The 21,094-nt window shown below is 41.2% G+C and overlaps 1 protein-coding gene and 2 long non-coding RNA genes across 4 annotated transcripts; 2 read left to right on the forward strand and 1 right to left on the reverse strand.

The window, feature by feature from the left end:
- The first annotated feature begins 1,456 nt into the window (after nucleotides 1-1,456).
- LOC145877580 (uncharacterized) lies at nucleotides 1,457-2,884 on the forward strand. The gene is made up of 3 exons (XR_014391909.1): nucleotides 1,457-1,596; nucleotides 2,069-2,110; nucleotides 2,226-2,884. It is a non-coding gene; the product is annotated as an uncharacterized LOC145877580 (long non-coding RNA).
- A 362-nt stretch (nucleotides 2,885-3,246) lies between these two features.
- Nucleotides 3,247-4,320, reverse strand: LOC123741658 (uncharacterized). The gene is made up of 2 exons (XR_006769139.2): nucleotides 4,084-4,320; nucleotides 3,247-3,849 (listed from the first exon to the last, which is right to left on the reverse strand). It is a non-coding gene; the product is annotated as an uncharacterized LOC123741658 (long non-coding RNA).
- Nucleotides 4,321-4,554: 234 nt separating this feature from the next.
- On the forward strand, nucleotides 4,555-21,094 carry LOC106600557 (MAU2 chromatid cohesion factor homolog). Of its 2 annotated transcripts, none has more exons than XM_014192006.3 (19): nucleotides 4,555-5,098; nucleotides 5,330-5,347; nucleotides 7,314-7,379; nucleotides 7,786-7,881; nucleotides 13,266-13,360; nucleotides 13,494-13,521; nucleotides 13,832-13,987; nucleotides 16,065-16,211; nucleotides 16,315-16,405; nucleotides 16,591-16,694; nucleotides 16,794-16,871; nucleotides 17,016-17,090; nucleotides 17,191-17,274; nucleotides 17,370-17,419; nucleotides 17,514-17,591; nucleotides 17,775-17,886; nucleotides 18,014-18,104; nucleotides 18,179-18,306; nucleotides 19,239-21,094. In XM_014192006.3, the coding sequence occupies exons 1-19, from the start codon at nucleotides 4,865-4,867 to the stop codon at nucleotides 19,314-19,316; spliced, it is 1,809 nt and encodes a 602-aa protein (XP_014047481.1). In that variant the 5' UTR covers nucleotides 4,555-4,864; the 3' UTR covers nucleotides 19,317-21,094. The 2 variants fall into 2 exon arrangements, with proteins under 2 accessions (XP_014047481.1, XP_014047483.1); XM_014192008.3 differs by having other exon boundaries at nucleotides 17,016-17,081.

Genomic DNA, 21,094 nt, shown 5'->3' on the forward strand with positions numbered 1-21,094 from the left:
CCAGTCCACCTGGCCGTGCTGCTGCTCCAGTTTCAACTGTTCTGCCTGCGGCTATGGAACCCTGACCTGTTCACTGGACGTACTACCTGTCCCAGACCTGCTGTTTTCAACTCTCTAGAGACAGCAGGAGCGGTAGAGATACTCTCAATGATCGGCTATGAAAAGACAACTGACATTTACTCCTGAGGTGCTGACTTGTTGCACCCTCGACAACTACTGTGATTATTATTATTTGACCATGCTGGTCATTTATGAACATTTGAACATCTTGGCCATGTTCTGTTATAATCTCCACCTAGCACAGCCAGAAGAGGACTGGCCACCCCTCATAGCCTGGTTCCTCTCTAGGTTTCTTCCTAGGTTTTGGCCTTTCTAGGGAATTTTTCCTAGCCACCGTGCTTCTACACCTGCATTGCTTGCTGTTTGGGGTTTTAGGCTGGGTTTCTGTACAGCACTTTGATATATCAACTGATGTAAGAAAGGCTAGATAAATAAATTTGATTTGATATTAGCTAGCTATCTTGATGTATTTATCACTGTAAAAAAAAATATCCAAATGCATTTGTAGGTAGCTAGCTAACAGCCATGGAGGAAGATGAAACGATAGCAGCCCCAGCTGTCAAAGTGAGAGAGTAGGTTATTCTGGATAGGGCAGGTACTTTTGTGTAGTTCCAGTCGCTAGAAGTGAGGACGGATATAATAGTAACATAATATTCAGTGCGGTCTAATTTGAGTATAATGAAGTCTGTTTCTTGTGAGGTTTTCTGTCCTCAGAGATACAGAGAGCTGTGAAAGCCTGTCTGCAGATGAAGAGGTCCCAAGGAAGAGCAGTGGTTCTCAGTCCTGGTCCTGGGGACTCAAAAGGGTACATATTTCATTTTTTTTTTTTACCTTAGCACTGCACAGCTGATTCAAATGATCAACTCATATCCTTGATATGATCCTGCTATTGTCACCTGCTATACATGCACATGTACACATGCATCTATCAATCCAATGTTATCATTGGGGTGACAGGTAGCGTAGTTGTTAGAGCATTGAGCCAGTTACCGAAAGGTTGCTGGATCAAATCCCCGAGCTGACAAATATCTGTCGCTCTGCCCCTAAACAAGGCAGTTAACCCACTGTTCCCCGGTAGGCCGTCATTGTAAATAAGAATGTGTTCTTAACTGACTTGCCTAGTTAAATTAAATAAAAAAAGTCATGATTTGTTATCAGGGATATTATACTTTAGTAATCCACAATGACCTGGTGATGTCAAAGTCTAATAATGACAGTATCTTCCATATTCCTAGATACCTTGTAACTGGAGATTCCTTCAAAATGATTGCCTAGTTACCGTGTAAGGCACTGCAAGGTTGGGTGACCAGGGCCATTTTGGACTGCCTCCTGGAGGAATTCAGGCGTATGAAGGCTACCTGTGTCCTGCATAACTTCATGACAATGGACACGTGGACCAGGAGGGATCTGCAGCTCGCCACCGTGTGCTAGAGGAGAAGTCTACTGCTCAGCAGGATGTTTCAAGGATGGGGTCCAACAACGCAGCAAAAGAGGCAATCCGTGTGTGGGAGATCTTCACCTACTTCTTCAAAGAGGGTACTGTACCCTGGCAACACCACTATGCACAACCAAAGGCTCTTTTAAGAGCCATCCACATTGCAATAAGAGTATTTACTTAGCTATGTCAACTGCAGTTATTCAATTCCCAGTTCCCACCCTCCCCACAATTCCCAATTCCCACTCTCCCTTTGATTTCTACTTCTCGGGTGAGGGTGCTGTTTAGGTAAGGGTGTGATGTCTGTACAAAAACAAAACAGGCTTTTTGAAGTCACCCATATTGAAAAAAAATTGAACAATTAGACACCCTATAACCCACACCTACACACTCATGTATCAATCTGATTGATGGATTGTGTTGTGCAGTAAGCAGGCTCAGGTGTATAACTGTGGCTCCTTCCACCTTCAAAGAATAGGCAAGAGGGCCAACCATGGAGAATAGTAAAACACTTCATTATTTCTATAACTACGCTATATTGTTTGTCCTCATGTGTTCGTTCATGTTTTTCAGCATAAGGTACTCTGCAGCCACTTAGTGTGGTGTGGACACCAGGTGAGGCCACACACACAGATTCCTGTTGAACACTGTCCCTTTAACTACCTTATTTTTTCAATATGTCTCTCTCCTTCACTTCATCCCTCTCTCCTCTTCTCCCTAAATCCTCTAGGTTATATCAGCTGTGTTGGTGAACCCCTGCCGCATCTGAACTGGCTACATAGAGGGAACAGCATGATCAGACGTGAGAGGTCACATGGTGGGGTCAACAGGAAGTATTATTAAAGAGATCCTTTACATTAAAATACAGATAGAGATGCAGTAGTCCCAGAGTTAATGATCCAAGGTCAGTTTTGCATTTCACCTCCTGATGATTATGATCACTGACAGTGTTAGAATCTTTCAAAGAAACTGCAGACGAGCTATGAACCTCAGCTATCATAGCCAGTTGCCAACCCCCAGTACCGTCATCACTCTCCATCTGTCTCTTATCTGCAGGTATGTTTTGATGTGAGAGAGGATGCCAACCCCCAGTCCCGTCATCACCACCTCACCCGCTCTTAAGATAATCTTCGGGTCGACTGTGAGCCCAAGGCTGGTTAGGAGACACCACTAGAGACACTTATGTAATTGTGATGAACTGAGAGAATATTAGGGTTAGCAATGTGTTTCTGTCTTTTACACCTCTCTCGCCACCTCATTTCTTCCTCTGTTTTTATAATGCACACCAGATGTGTACAGATTGAACTTGTATTTATAATGCATGTATAATACATTATGGATTTTTAACACTTGGATAATGAACTTCTTTCAATAAAGTGTTTCACATTCTCTACTTGTTTAAATTAAGTCTCATTTGATGAAATACTACACCTATCCTGTGTTTATCAGATCAATGCAGATTAAGGAAATTAGATATTGAGATGAACCGGTTTTAGAGTATTTACATGATGCATAGGAAGTGTAGTGTACTGTTTTTTTATTTCTATTTCTGTAGATATGAATTAGTTAAATCATGTTTCTAGTCTATTGCATAGTTACAATGTGTAACCATTGATGTCCCAGGACCAAGATTGGTAAACACTGTTGAAGTGTATAATTGTAATACATACATGCAGACACAGCATCATTCAATGACTGGAATTTGATACTCCTGGTATTGGATATGACTGTAAAATAATCTCAGACATTCATTCCTGAACTGCACCTTTATTTGCCAAGGTAGAGTTACATCAGTGAATATATTAAATGTACAGGCTACAATGTGAGGACCTCATGCATGGTAATAACTACATGTATATACGACTTGCATCCTTGGCACAAAGTTATATTATATTCTACTCAATCCATAGGCTTCATTAATGTTTTGAAGTTGATACAACTGGCTATGATAGTTGAGATTCATAGCTAGGTTCTGAACTAATATGTATACTGTAACGACCCTGGGTTTATAAGCGCGGATATCGACTGGACTTCAGGCTAGAAGGTCGAGGGTTCGAGACCTGCTCCCTGCTGTTTCATTACAATACCAAACGTTTTAGAGTCCATACACAGATCGGCTATATAGCTACCTACATATCCGTAGGCATACAGGCATTTTTATCCTCCACTGCACAATAAGCAGGAAATGGTTTAGCTAACTATGTTACTTCATCTATCTGCATTGCATGGCAAATATCAGCAAGGGCAAGCTTACAAAATGGTACATTAAATTTGCAGTAAATGCTTTAGCTAGATTCTTTATATCCACTGTTTCACAAGACGACAGCCTGGTTTGCTGGTTGTTTCAGGAGTCCCTAAAACATTAAACAACCATAATTACAATTTCATACTCATGTCACAACACCCATAAAGCTAGCCAGCTAGCTAGCTGGCTAATGTTAGCTAATCAGCTAGCTTGCTAAATCGCGATTTTCGTAAATTAACTTTGACAAGAAAATATGCATAATCGTTTGTCTCTACATTAACTAACACATTCCTCTCAACTGTACATTTTTTACATGATTCGTGTTAACGTTATAATGACTTACATTTGCTTCCATCCTAATATTTTTGTCCGCCAACTTTGCTGAAGAAAGTCTCCAGCCTTGGGTCGCTTAGCGTCAAATTCGTCATGGAAACCACTCGATATGACTGGTCATCGCCCAGCGGTCTCCCAGCGTCGAGGGCTGGCCCCTTGGAGCCATTTCACCCCATCAACACCCTGTGCCGGCCAGACTCCGCGGATAATCTCTCCCTCCAGCAGGTGGTGTGTGTGTTTGTTGTTTCGCCCATCAAGCAATACGTTTTGTATGACGTCATTAAGTGTCGAAGTTGGGTCAACAAAAAAATAAATGGCTTATTTGCTACATTAGTTTTATTTGATCGAATATAAGTTTAATGCTTAATTTGTTACGAGTGTACTGCTGTGGGACACGTGACTTCCAGGAAACGTTGATAAAAAAACACTATCGGAGTTGTCTCGAGATGGTAGTGCATATTCATGTCATGAGGCTGGTAGTGTTGCGCCTCTCTCCATTGAATGCAGCCGGTCGACGTCACCCTTATCGAATATTTAAAAAGATATTACAATAATGAGATGGCTCCACCAATCCAAAGTCAAAGAAAGGATAAACTGGACCCCCCACTGTTAGGGCGGAGAGACATGCATCTTGTCAGTATATCCATAATCTTTGTCAATTACAGTTTACCCAATTTGACCACAACATTCGGAAGTCAGAGAGCATAATCGATCCTAGATCAGCGCCCTGGAGCAAACTATCGCTAAACAGCGGCAGTCGTGTGATAGCGACTGTTGCCTTTGTTAGCAAAATGGCGACAAGCGGAGAAGCCCCGGAGTCTTGGTATCTGGCGCTGCTCGGATTTGCGGAACATTTTCGCACCTCAAGTCCCCCCAAGATCCGTCTCTGCGTCCACTGTCTGCAGGCGGTGTTTCAGTTTAAACCGCCGCAGAGGGTCGAAGCCCGAACTCATCTCCAGCTAGGCTCGGTACTCTACCACCACACCAAGAACACCGAACTCGCCCGGAGCCACTTGGAGAAAGCGGTGAGCATTCCCTAGGAAACTTCGTGGATATTGTGGAGGGGAAAGTAAGGCCGCAGTTATGGCAAAGCGGTCTGTGTGTTGCAGATCAGAAAAGTGAACCAACGTTGTTGATTTCATGAGTGAGAATATTACATTATCTCGTGACAGCTTACATTAATTGTTAGGACATCAACATTCTATGTACAAAACGGATCATTGAAACTAACTTTCGCACTCTGTTTTCTTCCACAGTGGTTCATATCACAACAAGTATCCTTTTGCATTATAATGGTTTCGTGTGTGAAAGTATGTATCTAACTCAGTAGTTCTCTAACGTCTCCTAATCATCAAACCCTTGACTAGGTGAATCAGGTGAGCTAGTTCAGGGCTACAACAAAATAGTGAAACATCTGGGGTTCCCCGAGGAGGGGATAGACTGTTTATATGGTTGTTGTTGCTAGCCACTTAGTCAATAAGCATCGTTGTGTAAATACTATCTCAGAGATGTGCAACTCCAGTCCTGGGGGGCCTGACTTGTGTCACACTTTTCCCCAGCTAATACAGCTGACTTCAATAATCAACTAATCATGATTTTCAGTTTAGAATGCAAATAGTTTAATCAGCTGTGTTTGCTAGGGATGGGGAAATAGTGTCACACCGCTGTACTTTCATGGTCCATGTTGCGTAAAATGCTGCCACCACTTCCGCACTACGTTCTTGAAAAGACAAGGCTGAGAAAGGGACTTTTTGGTAGTTTGAGGCCTGGTGTTTCGAATATGGAGGGGAAGGAAGGAAGGAAGGAAGGAAGGAAGGAAGGAAGGAAGGAAGGAAGGAAGGAAGGTTGATGGGCGTCAAGTACAAAAAATGAAAAAAAATATTTTGGAAAAGTTGAAGAAACAAAGGGGGAACCTGGGGGGGGAGAGAGAGAGAGAGATACAAAAATGGGAATTCATGCTACAGCAGTTTAAAAAATAAATGATAATGGAGGTGAGGATTTGGAGCTGCAAGGGTTGGAGGTTGATGTGTCTGAAGAAAGAAAAGGATGATTCTGCCCCAGTGGGAGTGAGATTTGTTGGAGAGATCCTTGCCTTCTGGCTGATTACATATGTGGTGTCAGGTTGGGTGGAAAAGAGTTTGGGGACTGAGTCAGTGAAAGGAACTCGAGGTGGACTTGCGCTGTTTTTATTAAAATGTTTTATTCTGTCCAGAGGGAACGGGCGCTCTTCACCACGTGCCTAGGGACAACCGTGACTTGTTTTGCTCTCTGGAGCACGGAGTGGAGCATTGAAAGCAGTGATACCTGGGGTAGTGTTAAGAAGGATCAACTGAAATTGAAGATTCCCGGTGTCTGATACCCGCCGTTTAGTGCGAAGCAGACTCCGTGGTGAGTGTGAAACAGAAGACGCTGAACTGAGAAGTGTGCAGTCCGGGCATGAGACAAAGGAATGTGTAGTATCGGTGGAAAAAGGTGTGTGTGTGTTGTGTGTGTGTTGTGTGTGTGTTGTGTGTGTGTGTGTGTGTGTGTGTGTTAACTGTAGGGGTACCCATGGTGCTGGAGATCAGAAGTGTCCTGTGAGAGAGGGGCAGGTTGAGGCTGCCAGGATCAGAGTATTACAGAAGTTGTCGTATGCTGAGTTAGTGAAGAGAGGAAGATAGGATCCCTCGCCCTGAACCCAAGAGGCACCCTGTGAGTAGGCAGTGACCAATAGAGAGTGATAGGAATAATGTGCTGGTTTCTTGGTTGGTTTCTTCCCTTTCAAAGCCATGGTTATCAAACTGTAGTGCAGAAATGGAACGTAAATCACAGAAAATAGATGCGGTGACAATTGCAGAGAAGTATACTTGGGTGTACAAGATTTTACTGCAGAAGAGTGTGTTAAACGATAATGTCCTGTCCTCCAAGCTATTTTTCTTCACTTTTCCCTGGCCTTTTCCCCTTCACAAAGTTGAATGAATTCACACTCCAGAAGAGTAGGTGGAAACGCAGGGCTAAATAAGAAAAATGTAAACTGGCCTCATACTCCAATAGAGTAGGTTGCGGAGTATGCACCTCTCGGTTGCAATCCGCCAATACAAATTTAAAGAAGGGTCTCCAGGGGAGGTTTGCTAACCACTGATCTAACTGGAGAAGTGTTGACCATGCTTTCAATTATTTCTTTTTTTTAAATCTTCATTGATTGTAGTGTTGTTGTGCAGACCGCAGAGAAACATATTTTACCTTTACAAATAATACCAGATCCCTCAGTTTGAAGATGTCAAATTTGAGGCTGCAAGTCTTCTGTCAGAGCTCTATTGCCAACAGGTAAGTGAAGTGTTGTTATCCTTGGCACCCTGTGGCCTTCCTTCACCTTGCACTAGGCCATTTCCTGCATTTAAACAGTTCTGTTCACATGTTTCTCTTTGCAATTTTATTTGTTATCCTTTCTGTAGTCATTCAATGTTTTTTCAAGACAATGTCATACTCGTGTCAATGTCATACTCATTCATTTTACTTTTTGGCTGTTATGTCGTCACAAAATAAGCTTGATCAGTAATCCTTGCATTGTTTTTCCCCTAATTGAGCTGCTTTTGCATGTAAGTGAACTCTGAAACTAAGATAAAGTAGCATATGGTAGTTTGTTTAGAAAACACTTCTGATTGTAGGTTTTTCTATTGTAGTAAAAGTGATTTATGTCATTGAACTGATTTTATCTCTGGTCTTTTTTTAGATTCTGGTTGACTCTGCAAAGCCCTTGCTGCGGAAGGCCATCCAGATCTCCCAACAGACTCCCTACTGGCACTGCAGATTACTCTTCCAACTGGCGGTACGTCAAACTAACAACTAAATCTGTACATTTAAGTTTTGAAATAACCTCTATTCAGTGCCTTGAGAAATGATTCACACCCCTTGACTTATTCCACATTTTGTTGTTACAGCCTGAATTCAAAATGGATTAAAACAAAAAACAATATCACACATCTACACACAATACCCCATAATGACAAAGTAAAAAAATAAATAAATAAATAAATAATATGTTTTTAAATGTTTGCTAATTTATAGAAAATGAAATGCAGATCTCATGATATAACCACCTTTGGCAGCTATTACAGCTGTGAGTCTTTCTGGGTAAGTCTTTTAAGAGCGTTGGACACCTGGATTGTATAATATTTGCAAAAATCCTTCACGCTCTGTCAAGTTGTTTTTTTATCTTTGCTTGACAGCCATTTTCAAGTCTTGCCATAGATATTCAAGTAGATTTAAATAGGCCACTCAAGAACATTCAATGTTGTCTTAGTAAGCAACTCCTTGTGTTTTAGGTTATTGACCTGCTGAAAGGTGAATTTGTCTCCAAGTGTCTGCTGGAAAGCTGACAGAACCAGATTTTCCTCTAGGATTTTGCCTGTGCTTAGCACAATTCTGTTTATTTTTATCCCAAAACACTTGCTAGTCCTTGCCGATGACAAGCATACCCATAACATAATGCAGCCACCACCATGCTTGAAAATATGAAGTGGTAGTCAGTGATGTTATGTTTGGGGCAAATCCAATACGACAACGCTTTGTATTCAGGGCATGAAGTTAATTTCTTTGCAAAAAAAATTTCTCTATAGTTTTATACCAAACAAACGCAACATGTAAAGTGTTGGTTTCATGAGCTGAAATAAAAGATCCCTGAAATTTTCCATATGCACAAAAAGCTTATTTCTCTCAAATTTTGTGCACAAGGCTTCCGGTTTAGCATGTGGCCATCCTTAAGACACATTGTATGTGTTGCACTGATTAAAGACTCCATGAGTCAGGAAAGTTCTGTTTTACGGTTATGGGGTTTTCTGTTGACCTACTTTACTCTTTTGTGAACACCTTTTCAAATGTATGCACTGATGCTGCACAAACGTCAACATGCTATCTCCATTCGCTGGGGAAAGGAGACAATGCGTTTGGATAGGAGGGGAAGGGGAGTGACCTTTGGTCGTTTCAAAAAACAAAAACAATTGTCAGTTTTCTCTTATCTTTGCAAATGCTTGGTTTGTTCACACATTTTTCCTTTCAATATTTTAGATGGCTAACAACGCTAATATTAGTAGTATGGGAATAGGTAGGCCTAATCCTATTAAGTTTTTATCTTGGAATACTAAGACCATGTATAATCTTGTCAAGGGTCTTCTCCCATTTGGAAAAAGCTAAATGCAGAGGTGGTATTTTTACAAGAGACCATTTACGCATTAAAGATCACTCAAGGCTACAAAACTCCAGGTTCGGTCAGGTTTTCCACTCAGACTTTAACTCCATAGCCAGTGGGGTTGCAATTTTGGTTAGTAAAATCATACATTTCTCTACTACTGTTATTTCAGACACCATTATTTTTCTCGTATTGAGTATTTCTTTATTGATCATAAGTTACTTCTAAATGTCACCTCTTCTGAATATTTACCCATTGTAATTTCTGACCATGGACCTTTAGCCCTCGACATAGTCCTATCAGGACAAATTCGTACTCCTCTCTGGAGATTCAATTCTCTTCTTCTGTCTGATGCAGACTTCTGTAACATTATCTCCACTTCTATTGATCATTTTATTTTTTCAAATCATACAAACTCAACCTCTCATTCTCTTTTATGGGAATCACTTCATGCCTTTCTTATTTTTCTAATTTAAACAAAACTCAGGAAGCTAGACTAGAAGAACTGTAGAGCCATCCTTGACTTAGACCACCAAAATGCCTTGATGCCTTCTCCAGAGCTATATAAGCAATGGTTGAACTGAATTCAATCTCTTGTCCTCTACAGATGCAGAACGGTTACTATTGCGTTCACGTGGTACCTACTATGAACATGGCGACAGGGCAAGTCGTCTGCTCGCACACCAATTAAAACACTGCGCTGCTACCCATCTGATTCCCCAAATTAAAGATTCCTCTCATAGCTTGATTTCTGACACTACGGGGATCAATGACACCTTCAAATGTTTATTCCTCCCTGGCCTGTTTATGTCTACATTTCCATCAGATACTGCCAATATGACAACATTTCTGGCTGAACTGGAGATGACCTTGATTCTCCTCTCAGCCTTGAAGTTAGTCTATCAAGTCGATGCAGAGCAGTAAAGCTCCATGGCCTGATGGGTTTCCAACTGAGTTCTTTAAGAAATTCAATACCAAGTTAGCCCCTTTACTTTTGTCTATGAATAATGAGTCACTTGAAAATGGCTCACTGCCACCTACCCTAACACAGGCTTCAATAGCGCTTCTCCTTAAAGGGAAAGACCCTACTTCCTGTTCTTCATTTAGGCACCTAAGCCTCCTTAATGTGGATGTAAAGGTGCTGTCGAAAGGATAGAGGCGTCTGGAAGTAAGTAGTCTTACCAGGACTCTTATCACAGGAAAAAACAGCTTTATAAAGGAAAGATGTTAATTTAATATTTATGTTAAACAAATCTCCGAACTCCCCTGAGGTGGTAAACTCCCTAGATGCAGAAAAGGCATTCAACAGAATTGAATGGGAGTACCTATTTGCTGTTCTATAAAAAAAAAATGGATTTGGGGACAGATTTAGCTCGTGGGTCTGTCTCTTGTATACATCTCCCCAGGCCAGTGTCTGTACCAATGTCACCCGTTTTGCCCTGGAACATGGTACACGCCAAGGCTGCCCACTGTCCCCTTTATTATTTGCTGTCACCATTGGGCCCTTTTCAGTAGCTTTACGGGCATCCTCCTCTTTCCAAGGTGTAACATGGGAAGGAGTTGAACATAGTAACAAATAATCTGCATATAATGATAACCTAGGTAAATAACCCTGTAACTTGTTTACCTTCGATCCTTTCTATTCTGGAGAACTTTGGCTCCTTCTCCGGTTACAAGCTGATTTTCCAGAAAAGTTGGTGCTTCCCAATCAATCCTGCAGCGCTCCAGCAGACAGACTTGCCTTTTAAGTTTAAGCTCTCTGGTCTCAAATACCTTGGAGTGATCGTAACTTGTTCATTTCATTCTCTCTTTTTCTGCAAACTTTGCTCCCCTGCTTACGCAAATGAAATCTGATTTTCAGAGATGGGTTAGCTTACCACTATCACTTATAGGAAGGGTTGATGCTGTAAAAATGAACAGTTTACCCAAATTCCTTTTATCTATTTCAATCTATCCCATTGTTTTTTTATAAAGAAAGGAAAGTAAAAGGTACCCAGCGTTAGATCTTTACTTCAGAGATGCACGTTTAGTAGAGGGCTGGCACTACCCAACTTTTTATATTATTACTGGGCAGCCAATTTTAAGTAATTTGCCATTCTGGTTACAAGCTCCAGATACCCCATGGTGCCACCTAGAGGCACATTCTTGTATTTCTGCTTCTCTTTGTGCTTTAATCTGCTCTTCTCTCCCAGCATCCCCCTCTCGCTATACTGGCAATCCTGTAGTGCTTTCCTCACTTAAGATTTGGTACCAGTTTCGACAGCATTTTAAATTCTCCTCTGCATCTACTATGGGTCCTATTGATAAGAGTCACTTATTCTCCGCTTCCCTAATAGATAATGCTTTCTCTCACTGGAAAAGGAAAGGTATTAAGTCTTTCCAAGACTTTTATATGTAAATTACATTTTTCTAGTTTTCCCAACCTGGCCTCTAAATACTCTTTGCCTCCATCTCACTTTTTTCGTTACCATCAAATTAAGCATTCTCTTCACCATTTTCTGGCTTCCTTGCTCCACCCCCTTGCCAACCCTGGGATGGTTTATTGACTATTACCTCGACAGAAAGCAGTCATTTCTCAGATTTATCTGTGTATTGTCATTGGACAAACACACCACCAACAACTAAATCTGCGTGGGTACGGGAAATGGGTATTGAATTTACACAGGAGTGGTGGGATGAAGCTATTGATAGAGTACTCGTCTTGGCCTCATACAATTTAAGGTTTTACATGGAGTGCATCCATCCACCTGACAGGTGTGGCACATCAAGGAGCTGATTAAACAGCATGATCATTACACAGGTGTACCTTGTGCTGGGGACAATAAAAGGCCACTCTAAAATGTGCAGTTTAATCACACCACACAATGCCACAGATGTCTGAAGTTTTGAGAGAGCGTGCAATTGGCATGCTGACTGCAGGAATGTCCACCAGAGCTGCTGCCTGAGAATTTAATTTTAAATTCTCTACCATAAGCCGCCTCCGTTGTTTTAGAATTTGGAAGTACGTCCAACCGGCCTCACAACAGAAGACTATGTTTAACCACGCCAGCCCAGGACCTTCACATCCAGCTTCTGCAACTCTGGGATCATCTGAGACCAGCCTTCCGGACAGCTGATGAAACTTAGGAGTATTTCTGTCTGTAATAAAGCCCTTTTGTGAGAAACTCATTCTGATTGGCTGGGCCTGACTCCCCAGTTGGTCGGCCAAGTCAAGTGAAATCCATAGATTAGGGCCTAATGAATTTATTTTAACTGACTGATTTCTTTATATGAACTGTAACTCAGTAAAATTGTTGCTTTAAAAAATATATATTTTTTTGTATTCTTTAGTGCCTTATTGCAAACAGGATGCATGTTTTGGAAAAGTTTTTTCTGTCATTTAGGTTAGTATTGTGGAGTAACTACAATGTTGTTGATCCACCCTCAGTTTTCTCCCATCACAACCATTAAACTCTAACTGTTTTAAAATCACTGATAGTGAAGTCCCTGAACCGTTTCCTTCCTCTCCGGCAACTGCGTTAGGACGGACACCTGTATTTTTATAGTGACTGGGTGTATTGACACACCATCCAAAGTGGAATTAATAACTTCACCATGCTCAAAGGCATATTCAATGTCTTCTATTTCTACCAATAGGTTCCCTTCTTTGCGAGGCATTGGAAAACCTCCCTGGTCTTTGGTTGAATCTGTTTGAAATTCACTGCTTAACTTGGGGACCATACAATTATCTGTATGTGCTGGGTACAGAGATGAGGTAGCCATTGAAAAAATTATGTTAAACACTATTGCACACAGTGAGTCCATGTGACTTGTTTAGCAAATTGACTCCTGAACATGTTTAGGCTTGCCATAACAAATGGGTTGAATCCAGTGACACAATTTAAATTTAATCAATTTTAAATTCATGCTGTAACACCACAAAATGTGGAACATGTAAAGGGGTGTGAATACTTTCTGAAGGAACTGTACTTTATATATTGATCATTAGTTACTTTCCTCAATGGTCCTGTTTTTCTTCCCCTCAGCAACTGCACACGCTGGAGAAGGATCTAGTGTCAGCCTGTGACCTCCTGGGGGTCGGGGCAGAGTATGCCCGGGTAGTGGGCTCCGAATACACCAGGTAGTGTTGAACCATTTGAGCAGTTCTCACGCCCGTACATTGTCAAGCTGTTGTTTTACTGCTCTGATGATGGCTAGTGTTGTAGTCTGGTTACACGATGTTACTGAACCTTGTTTTCTATCCTCCCGCACAGAGCCCTCTTTCTTTTGAGTAAAGGAATGGTAAGTTGAGAAACATACTGATCATCTCAAGATTCTCTCATGATGATGAATTCAAATTAAGTAATGATCATTTATGACGTAAATTCAATATTAAATTCTGCTGGAGGCACTTGGAACATTGCTTCCTGAACTGTTTTAATGAAAGTATCGATGCCCACCTAATAAACAAAACAAATGTTATTTTGTGCTGTTTAATTAAAGGGATAGTCCACCCCAATCCACTAATTCCTAAGATTAACAGTGTTAAATAACACAATGCTCCCTTTTTTTTTAAGAAAAGTGAAATGTCACCCTGTGTGTTTGTCTAAAGCTGCTGCTGATGGAGAGGAAGCTTGGGGAGGTGCACCCCCTGCTGACTCTGTGTGGGACCATCGTGGAGAACTGGCAGGGAAACCCCATCCAGAAGGAGTCCCTCAGGGTGTTCTTCCTGGTGCTGCAGGTCACACACTACCTGGATGCTGGACAGGTAAAGAATCAGTATCGCCTTTTATTCACCAAGAACATTTACACATACCAGGATAGACATATATGAGTTGAAGTCAAATACATTTACACTCAGTTTTTCACAATTCCTGACATTTAATCCTGGTAAAAAATTCGCTGTTTTAGGTCAGTTAGGATCACCACCTTACTTTCAGAATGTGAATTGTCAGAATAATTGTAGAGTGATTTTATTTCAGCTTTTATTTCTTTCATCACATTCCCAGTGGGTCAGAAGTTCACATGCATTCAATTAGTATTGGTAGCATTGCCTTTAAATTGTTTAACTTGGGTCAAACGTTTCAGGTAGCCTTCCACAAGCTTCCCACAATAGGTTGGGTGAATTTTGGCCCATTCCTCCTGACAGAGCTGGTGTAACTGAGTTAGGTTTGTAGGCCTCCTTGCTCACACATGCTTTTTCAGTTCTGCCCACAAAGTTTCTATAGTATTGAGGTCAGGGCTTTGTGATGGCCACTCCAATACCTTGACTTTGTTGTCCATAAGCTATTTTGCCACAACTTCGGAAGTATGCTTGGGGTCATTGTCCATTTGGAAGACCCATTTGCGACCAATCTTTAACTTCCTGACTGATGTCTTGAGATGCTGCTTCAATATATCCACATAATTTTCATCCTCATGAAGCCATCTATTTTGTGAGGTGCACCAGTCCCTCCTGCAGCAAAGCACCCCCACAACATGATGCTGCCACCCCAGTGCTTCACGGTTGGGATGGTGTTCTTCGGCTTGCAAGCTTCCCCCTTTTTCCTCCAAACATAACGATGGTTATTATGGCCAAACAGTTCTATTTTTATTTCATCAGATCAGAGGATATTTCTCCAAAAAGAATGATCTTTGTCCCTATGTGCAGTGGCAAACCGTAGTCTGGCTTTTTTTATGGCGGTTTTGGAGCAGAGGCTTCTTCCTTGCTGAGCGGCCTTTCAGGTTATGTCGATATAGGACTCATTTTACTGTGGATATAGATACTTTTGTACCTGTTTCCTCCAGCATCTTCACAATGTCCTTTGCTGTTTTTCGAGGATTGATTTGTACTTTTCGCACCAAAGTACATTCATCTCTCGGAGACAGAACGCATCTCCTTCCTGAGCGGTATGATGGCTGCGTTGTACCATGGTGTTTATACTTGCGTACTATTGTTTGTACAGATGAACGTGGTACCTTCAGGCGTTTGGATATTTCTCCCAAGGATGAACCAGACTTGTGAAGGTCTACAAAAAATAATTCTGACGTCTTGGCTGATTTCTTTTGATTTTACATTACATTACATTTACATTTAAGTCATTTAGCAGATGCTCTTATCCAGAGCGACTTACAAATTGGTGCATTCATTCATTCATTTTCCCATGATGTCAAGCAAAGAGGCACTGAGATTGAAGGTAGGCCTTGAAATACATCCACAGGTACACCTCCAATTGACTCAAATGATGTCAATTGGCTTTAGAAGCTTCTGATAGGCTATGACAAAATTCTGGAATTTTCCAAGCAGTTTAAAGGCACAGTCAACTTAGTCTATGTAAACTTCTGACTCACTGGAATTGTGATACAGTGAAATAATCTGTCTGTAAACAATTGTTGTAAAAATTACTAGTCATGCACAAAGTAGATGTCCTAACCGACTTGTCAAAACCATAGTTTGTTAACAAGAGATTTGTGGAGTGGTTGAAAAACAAGTTTTAATGACTCCAACCTAAGTGTATGTTAACTTCCGACTTCAACTGTGTGTATGTGTGTGATACACAGACACGACAGGAATTCACACACTCTAGATACAGTAGCTATATACACTTAACAGACAGGGTAAGGCCTGAGTAATCATCACAAAGGCCTGCGTTCTGTATTTGAGTGTGGTCACTGGTCACAAAATATAAGGGTCTGTTATTGAAACCTGTTTGAAATGGGACTTAATCAACACGACAGGAATTAGGAGCAATAAGCACGCAGAGATTAAGTCATCATACAACTCTCAGACATTATTTCATATGTAGCCCCACTTGTAAAGAAGGCACATAACTGATGTGATGAATGCATTTTATTTGGCCTGATAGGTGAAGAGTGTGAAGCCATGTCTGAAGCAGCTGCAGCAGTGCATCCAGACCATCTCTACGCTCCACGACGATGAGATCCTACCCAGTAACCCTGCCGACCTGTTCCACTGGCTGCCCAAGGAGCACATGTGTGTCCTCGTCTACCTGGTGGGATACAGGCACTGCACATGACCTTTGACCTCTATGGGTCATATTGTTGTCACTACATATGTTAAAAAAAGGGACGTAACTTTTTTTTTTTTTCCCGCAGGTGACGGTCATGCACTCCATGCAAGCAGGCTACCTGGAGAAGGCCCAGAAATACACAGACAAAGCACTCATGCAGCTGGAAAAGCTCAAAAGTAAGTCAATGGAATCCTCATCATAGAATTACATATAGAGGTAGTTTAATAGGATCTCTGTGATCCTCTGAACCATACCCTCTCTCAACAGTTCCCAGTGTTTTTTTTTTTTTTATTCAGCAGTAGTAGTATTCATGTGTTTGTTGGTAACTTTCTTTTGTTATTGATTGTATTGTGTTGTCTAGTGCTGGACTCCAGCCCCATCCTCTCCACATTCCAAGTCATCCTACTGGAGCACATCATCATGTGTCGACTCGTCACTGGTCACAAGGCCACGGCACTGCAGGAGGTATGGAACGAGCTTAACATGCACATTCATTCATGCATACAGATAGTTAGACTGAAGCGCACATGACCTGCTTGAGTTTTCATCTTTCCCTATTCTCAGATCTCTCAGGTGTGTCAGCTGTGCGCTCAGTCCCCAAGGTTATTCACCAACCACGCATCCCAGCTACACACCATGCTAGTGAGTATCAGCGATTCAAAAAAAGCCTTTTAATGTGATTCCTTATATCTATACATTATAAATGAAATGGACAGGTAGTAATTTTGTCCTGGTTTTCTATGTTGTGCCAATCACATCCCTTATCACGCTTGTGGTCTGTTCCAGGGTTTGTACTGCATCTCCGTGAACTGCATGGATAACGCAGAGGCGCAGTTCACTGCTGCCCTGCGGGTGAGTGACGTGAGTGTGTCTAAGATACCTATTGGCTGGCAAAATTGAGTAACCTCTTCATTTTATATTTCTTGGTGTGTTTACTGAAATACTTGTTTCACTCTTCCAGCTGACGACGCACCAGGAGCTGTGGGCGTTCATCGTGACCAACTTGGCCAGCGTCTACATCAGGGAAGGCAACAGGCACCAGGAGGTAAGAGGGCATCGGATGCATTCAGAATCGCAGGGTTGTTGTGATGAATGGCACTTCTTGACTTGGGTTTAACGTCCCTTTTTTTGTTATAACAGCTTTATAGCCTGTTGGAGAGGATAAACCCAGATCATAACTTCCCTGTCAGGTAAGAGAATGTGTTTTCTATGTATTTTGGCAGCTCCAAGTGCAGCACTGCGATGTTTGAGTCTAAACGGACTCCTCTACTCGTCCCGTTCCAGCTCTCATTGTCTGCGAGCAGCAGCCTTCTACATCCGTGGACTCCTCTCCTTCTTCCAGGGACGATACAATGAGGCCAAGTAAGTTCACCTATGACTTACCAGACATTGGACTAACAATTTGTTTATGTTTCCAATACATGACATACAAATGATATCTTCAACACACACACTTTGAATATACCTGCTCAGTTGGAAAGAAAGCCTAAGAGCACAACTGTGAAGCCTCATCAAAGAAATGTGCGTACGACTGTGTCCCATTAGGCGGTTCCTGAGGGAGACTCTGAAGATGTCCAATGCTGAAGACCTGAATCGTCTGACCGCATGCTCTCTGGTCCTACTGGGCCATATCTTCTATGTGCTGGGGAACCACCGGGTGAGATCACATCACAGGGCACTCCAGGGTTTTATAGCAGTGTTTCTCAGACCACATAATGCCTCAGAGCAACGCTAGGAGGTGTGATTCAATCTGAACCATGCATTTGGTGCTGTGTTTCCTCCAGGAGAGCAACAACATGGTTGTTCCAGCTATGCAGTTGGCCAGCAAGATCCCCGACATGTCAGTCCAGCTCTGGTCCTCAGCTCTGCTCAAGGGTAAGACAACAGGTGTGTGTGTGTGTGTGTGTGTGTGTGTGGTACTGACTGGGACTGTGTTTTCCTCCCTGTAGATCTAAACAAGGCGTGTGGGAACACGATAGATGCCCATGAGGCGGCTCAGATGCACCAGAACTTCTCCCAGCAGCTCCTGCAGGACCACATCGCTGCCTGCAGTCTCCCTGAGCACAACCTCATCAGTGTAAGGATCCATCAATCAAGCTATCAATATGTGTATATAATTAATGCACAGCCTTCCAAAGCATAACTTCATTAGGATAAGAACTCATCAATCGATATCAGTTAGTCATCATACACCAATATTTTTGTACTGCACCATGGTGAGTATTTATCCACCGAAAATGTCCAACATATACACTACCGGTCAAAAGTTTTAGAACACCTACTCATTCAAGGGTTTTTCTTTATTTTTACTATTTTCTACATTGTAGAATAATAGTGAAGACATTAAAACTATGAAATAACACATGGAATCATGTAGTAACCAAAAAAGTGTTAAACAAATCAAAATGTAGTTTATATTTGAGGTTCTTCAAATAGCCACCGCCTTGATAAGTTAGATAGCGCTTGATGGTTTTTGCGGCTGCACTTGAAGATACTTTCAAAGTTCTTGAAATGTTCCGTATTGACTGACCTTCATGTCTTAAAGTAATGGATTGTTTCTCTTTTCTTATATGAGCTGTTCTTGGTCTTTTACCAAATAGGGCTATTTTCTGTGTACCACCCCTACCTTGTCACAACACAACTGATTGGCTCAAACGCATTAAGAAGGAAAGAAATTCCACAAATTAACTTTTAACTAGGCACACGTGTTAATTGAAATGCATTCCAGGTGACTACCCCATGAAGCTGGTTGAGAGAATGCCAAGAGTGTGCAAAGCTGTCAAGGCAAAGGGTGGCTACTTTGAAGAATCTCAAATATAAACTCTATTTTGATTTAACACTTTTTTGGTTACTACTACATCGTTTTGATGTATTCACTATTATTCTACAATGTAGATCATAGTAAAAATAAAAACCCTTAAATGATCAGGCGTTTTGACCAGTAGTGTATATGCACAGCTAGAGGAATTAATGTGAGACAGTGAGCTGATGGACTGAGTGTTGTTGCAGTGGACGGATGGACCACCTCCAGTGGGCCAGTTCCAGGCCCAGAACGGACCCACTACCAGCCTGGCCAGCCTTCTCTGAGCACCACCACGCCATGAAAGAATGAGAGAGGAAGGGACAGGTAGGAGGATAGAGCAGTCAAGGGAAAGAAAAGAAGCGGGAGACTCGTATGCTGCTGATCTGCATACAGCCTGGATGCCCGTCTGTTTGAACATTGTTGTGACCATGCCAACGAGAAGCCTAACTAATGCTGAAATGGAATACTACAGAGAGGGAGAGAGAGAACCTGACTGCCACTGGACACTTAATGAAAGTAGAGTATCTTATAGAGTTGAAACCTCACATCTTTTTTTTTTTTTTTTTTCTCTCAAGTTTTTACTGATATCCACATGGCAGTCAAAGCTAGCTTTTTGGTCTAGCTGGTGGTGTGTATGGTTAACTTTGAATTGCTGACAACAAGGGTTCCATAGAAGGTTTTTACACACAGAGAGAAAAGACACCACCTGTACCCCAAGCTCAATGCAGAACAATAAACTAGTGAGAAGACAGTCACTGGAGCACATGTGAGAGAACTTAAAACAATGGTTGGGTCCTACACAACAACAGTCCTAGTGGGCAATAAAGGTTGGGTGAATATTTTAACGTCATTTTTATTATGTGTTTTTACTAAAAAAAATTAATGGCAGCAGTGTTGGCACCCCCTTTTTTGTATTTTTTTTTTAATTTATTTTTTTGGCATCTAAAAAGTATTGTCCCCCTGAACTCTACTACAGTGCCCATTGCAACCAGAGGGGGGCACTGCAGAGTCATATTTGAGCAACTTGTTGGCAAAGGACACTTTTAGTTGTATTTTATGGAACAGTTTTTAAATGGTGATAGGTTTTTCAAGAATACCACAATTGTTATTCACTGTATAATTATATGTGAAAGTCACATTTTTTTTGTATCACAATGCAGACTCTTATTTTCGCAGCCTACAAACCATTTTGCAATGACACTTATGTGTTGTAAATATTTAACAATTTATTTTACCAAATGAATCATTTATTAGATTTTGTAAAGTTTAACTATTTATATACCAGGTTTGACAATATCAGTTTCACTTTTCTTTCTTTTTGCAGATCTTTTTGTAATATGGCATGTAAACATTTAGACTTTTTCCCCTTTGTGTATTTAGATGTTTCTTTTGAATGATTTAAACATGTAAAGGCTATGTTTGGTCAGTTGTGAATCAAATGCTCCAGCTACGACAGCCTACAACAGTTATCAAGTCTATTTTATACTATGGGGTTATTATAGGTTTGGTTATTTTCTTTATGCTGGTATTGTTTTGACTTTTTTTCAACACATTATCAAGAAAAGTTTCAAATAGAATTGCTAAAGGAAATAGTTATTTTGCATCCACTTTTTAATTATTTAGTTTTATGCTGATCTGAACACGCCAACATACAAATGATACCTTCAACTTTTCTTTTGAGACCAAATAAATAGGCTATTACAGAGCATTGGTCCTGATTTGATTTGAGACAACAGATCATCTAACAGCTCTGTTCAACCCATGTAACAGACACCTTGACCCCAATCCTATGAGAATTGGCTATACACGACACTTAAAATGCTAATTATCACATTTATGCTTGAGGGCACATTTTATGCCCACCATTTAGGCTGGAAGAGATGTGTGGAAATGGCTGAAGGTCAGGCAATGGTACTTTGAAAGAAACTATTAAGAACATTGTTTCTGCATTGGAAATGTCTCTCCCCTCTATACCCCTTCCTGAGAGAACGGTAAAACCAAAGGTCTAATTGTGTGTAGTGACCAAGGTTTGAATTACACATTAAAAAAATTGTTGCCCAGA

Source organism: Salmo salar, chromosome 03 (genome assembly GCF_965601325.2).
Source record: "Salmo salar chromosome 03, fSalSal1, whole genome shotgun sequence".
NCBI lineage: Eukaryota > Metazoa > Chordata > Actinopteri > Salmoniformes > Salmonidae > Salmo > Salmo salar.

Excerpts from the sequence above, each read along its gene's own strand:
- LOC106600557 (XM_014192006.3), top strand. The coding sequence starts at position 4,865 with ATGGCGACAAGCGGAGAAGCCCCGGAGTCTTGGTATCTGGCGCTGCTC. Across the intron at positions 16,212-16,314 it reads TGTGTGTCCTCGTCTACCTG|GTGACGGTCATGCACTCCAT; the intron begins GTGGGATACAGG and ends TTTTTCCCGCAG. Across the intron at positions 17,887-18,013 it reads ATGTGCTGGGGAACCACCGG|GAGAGCAACAACATGGTTGT; the intron begins GTGAGATCACAT and ends TGTTTCCTCCAG.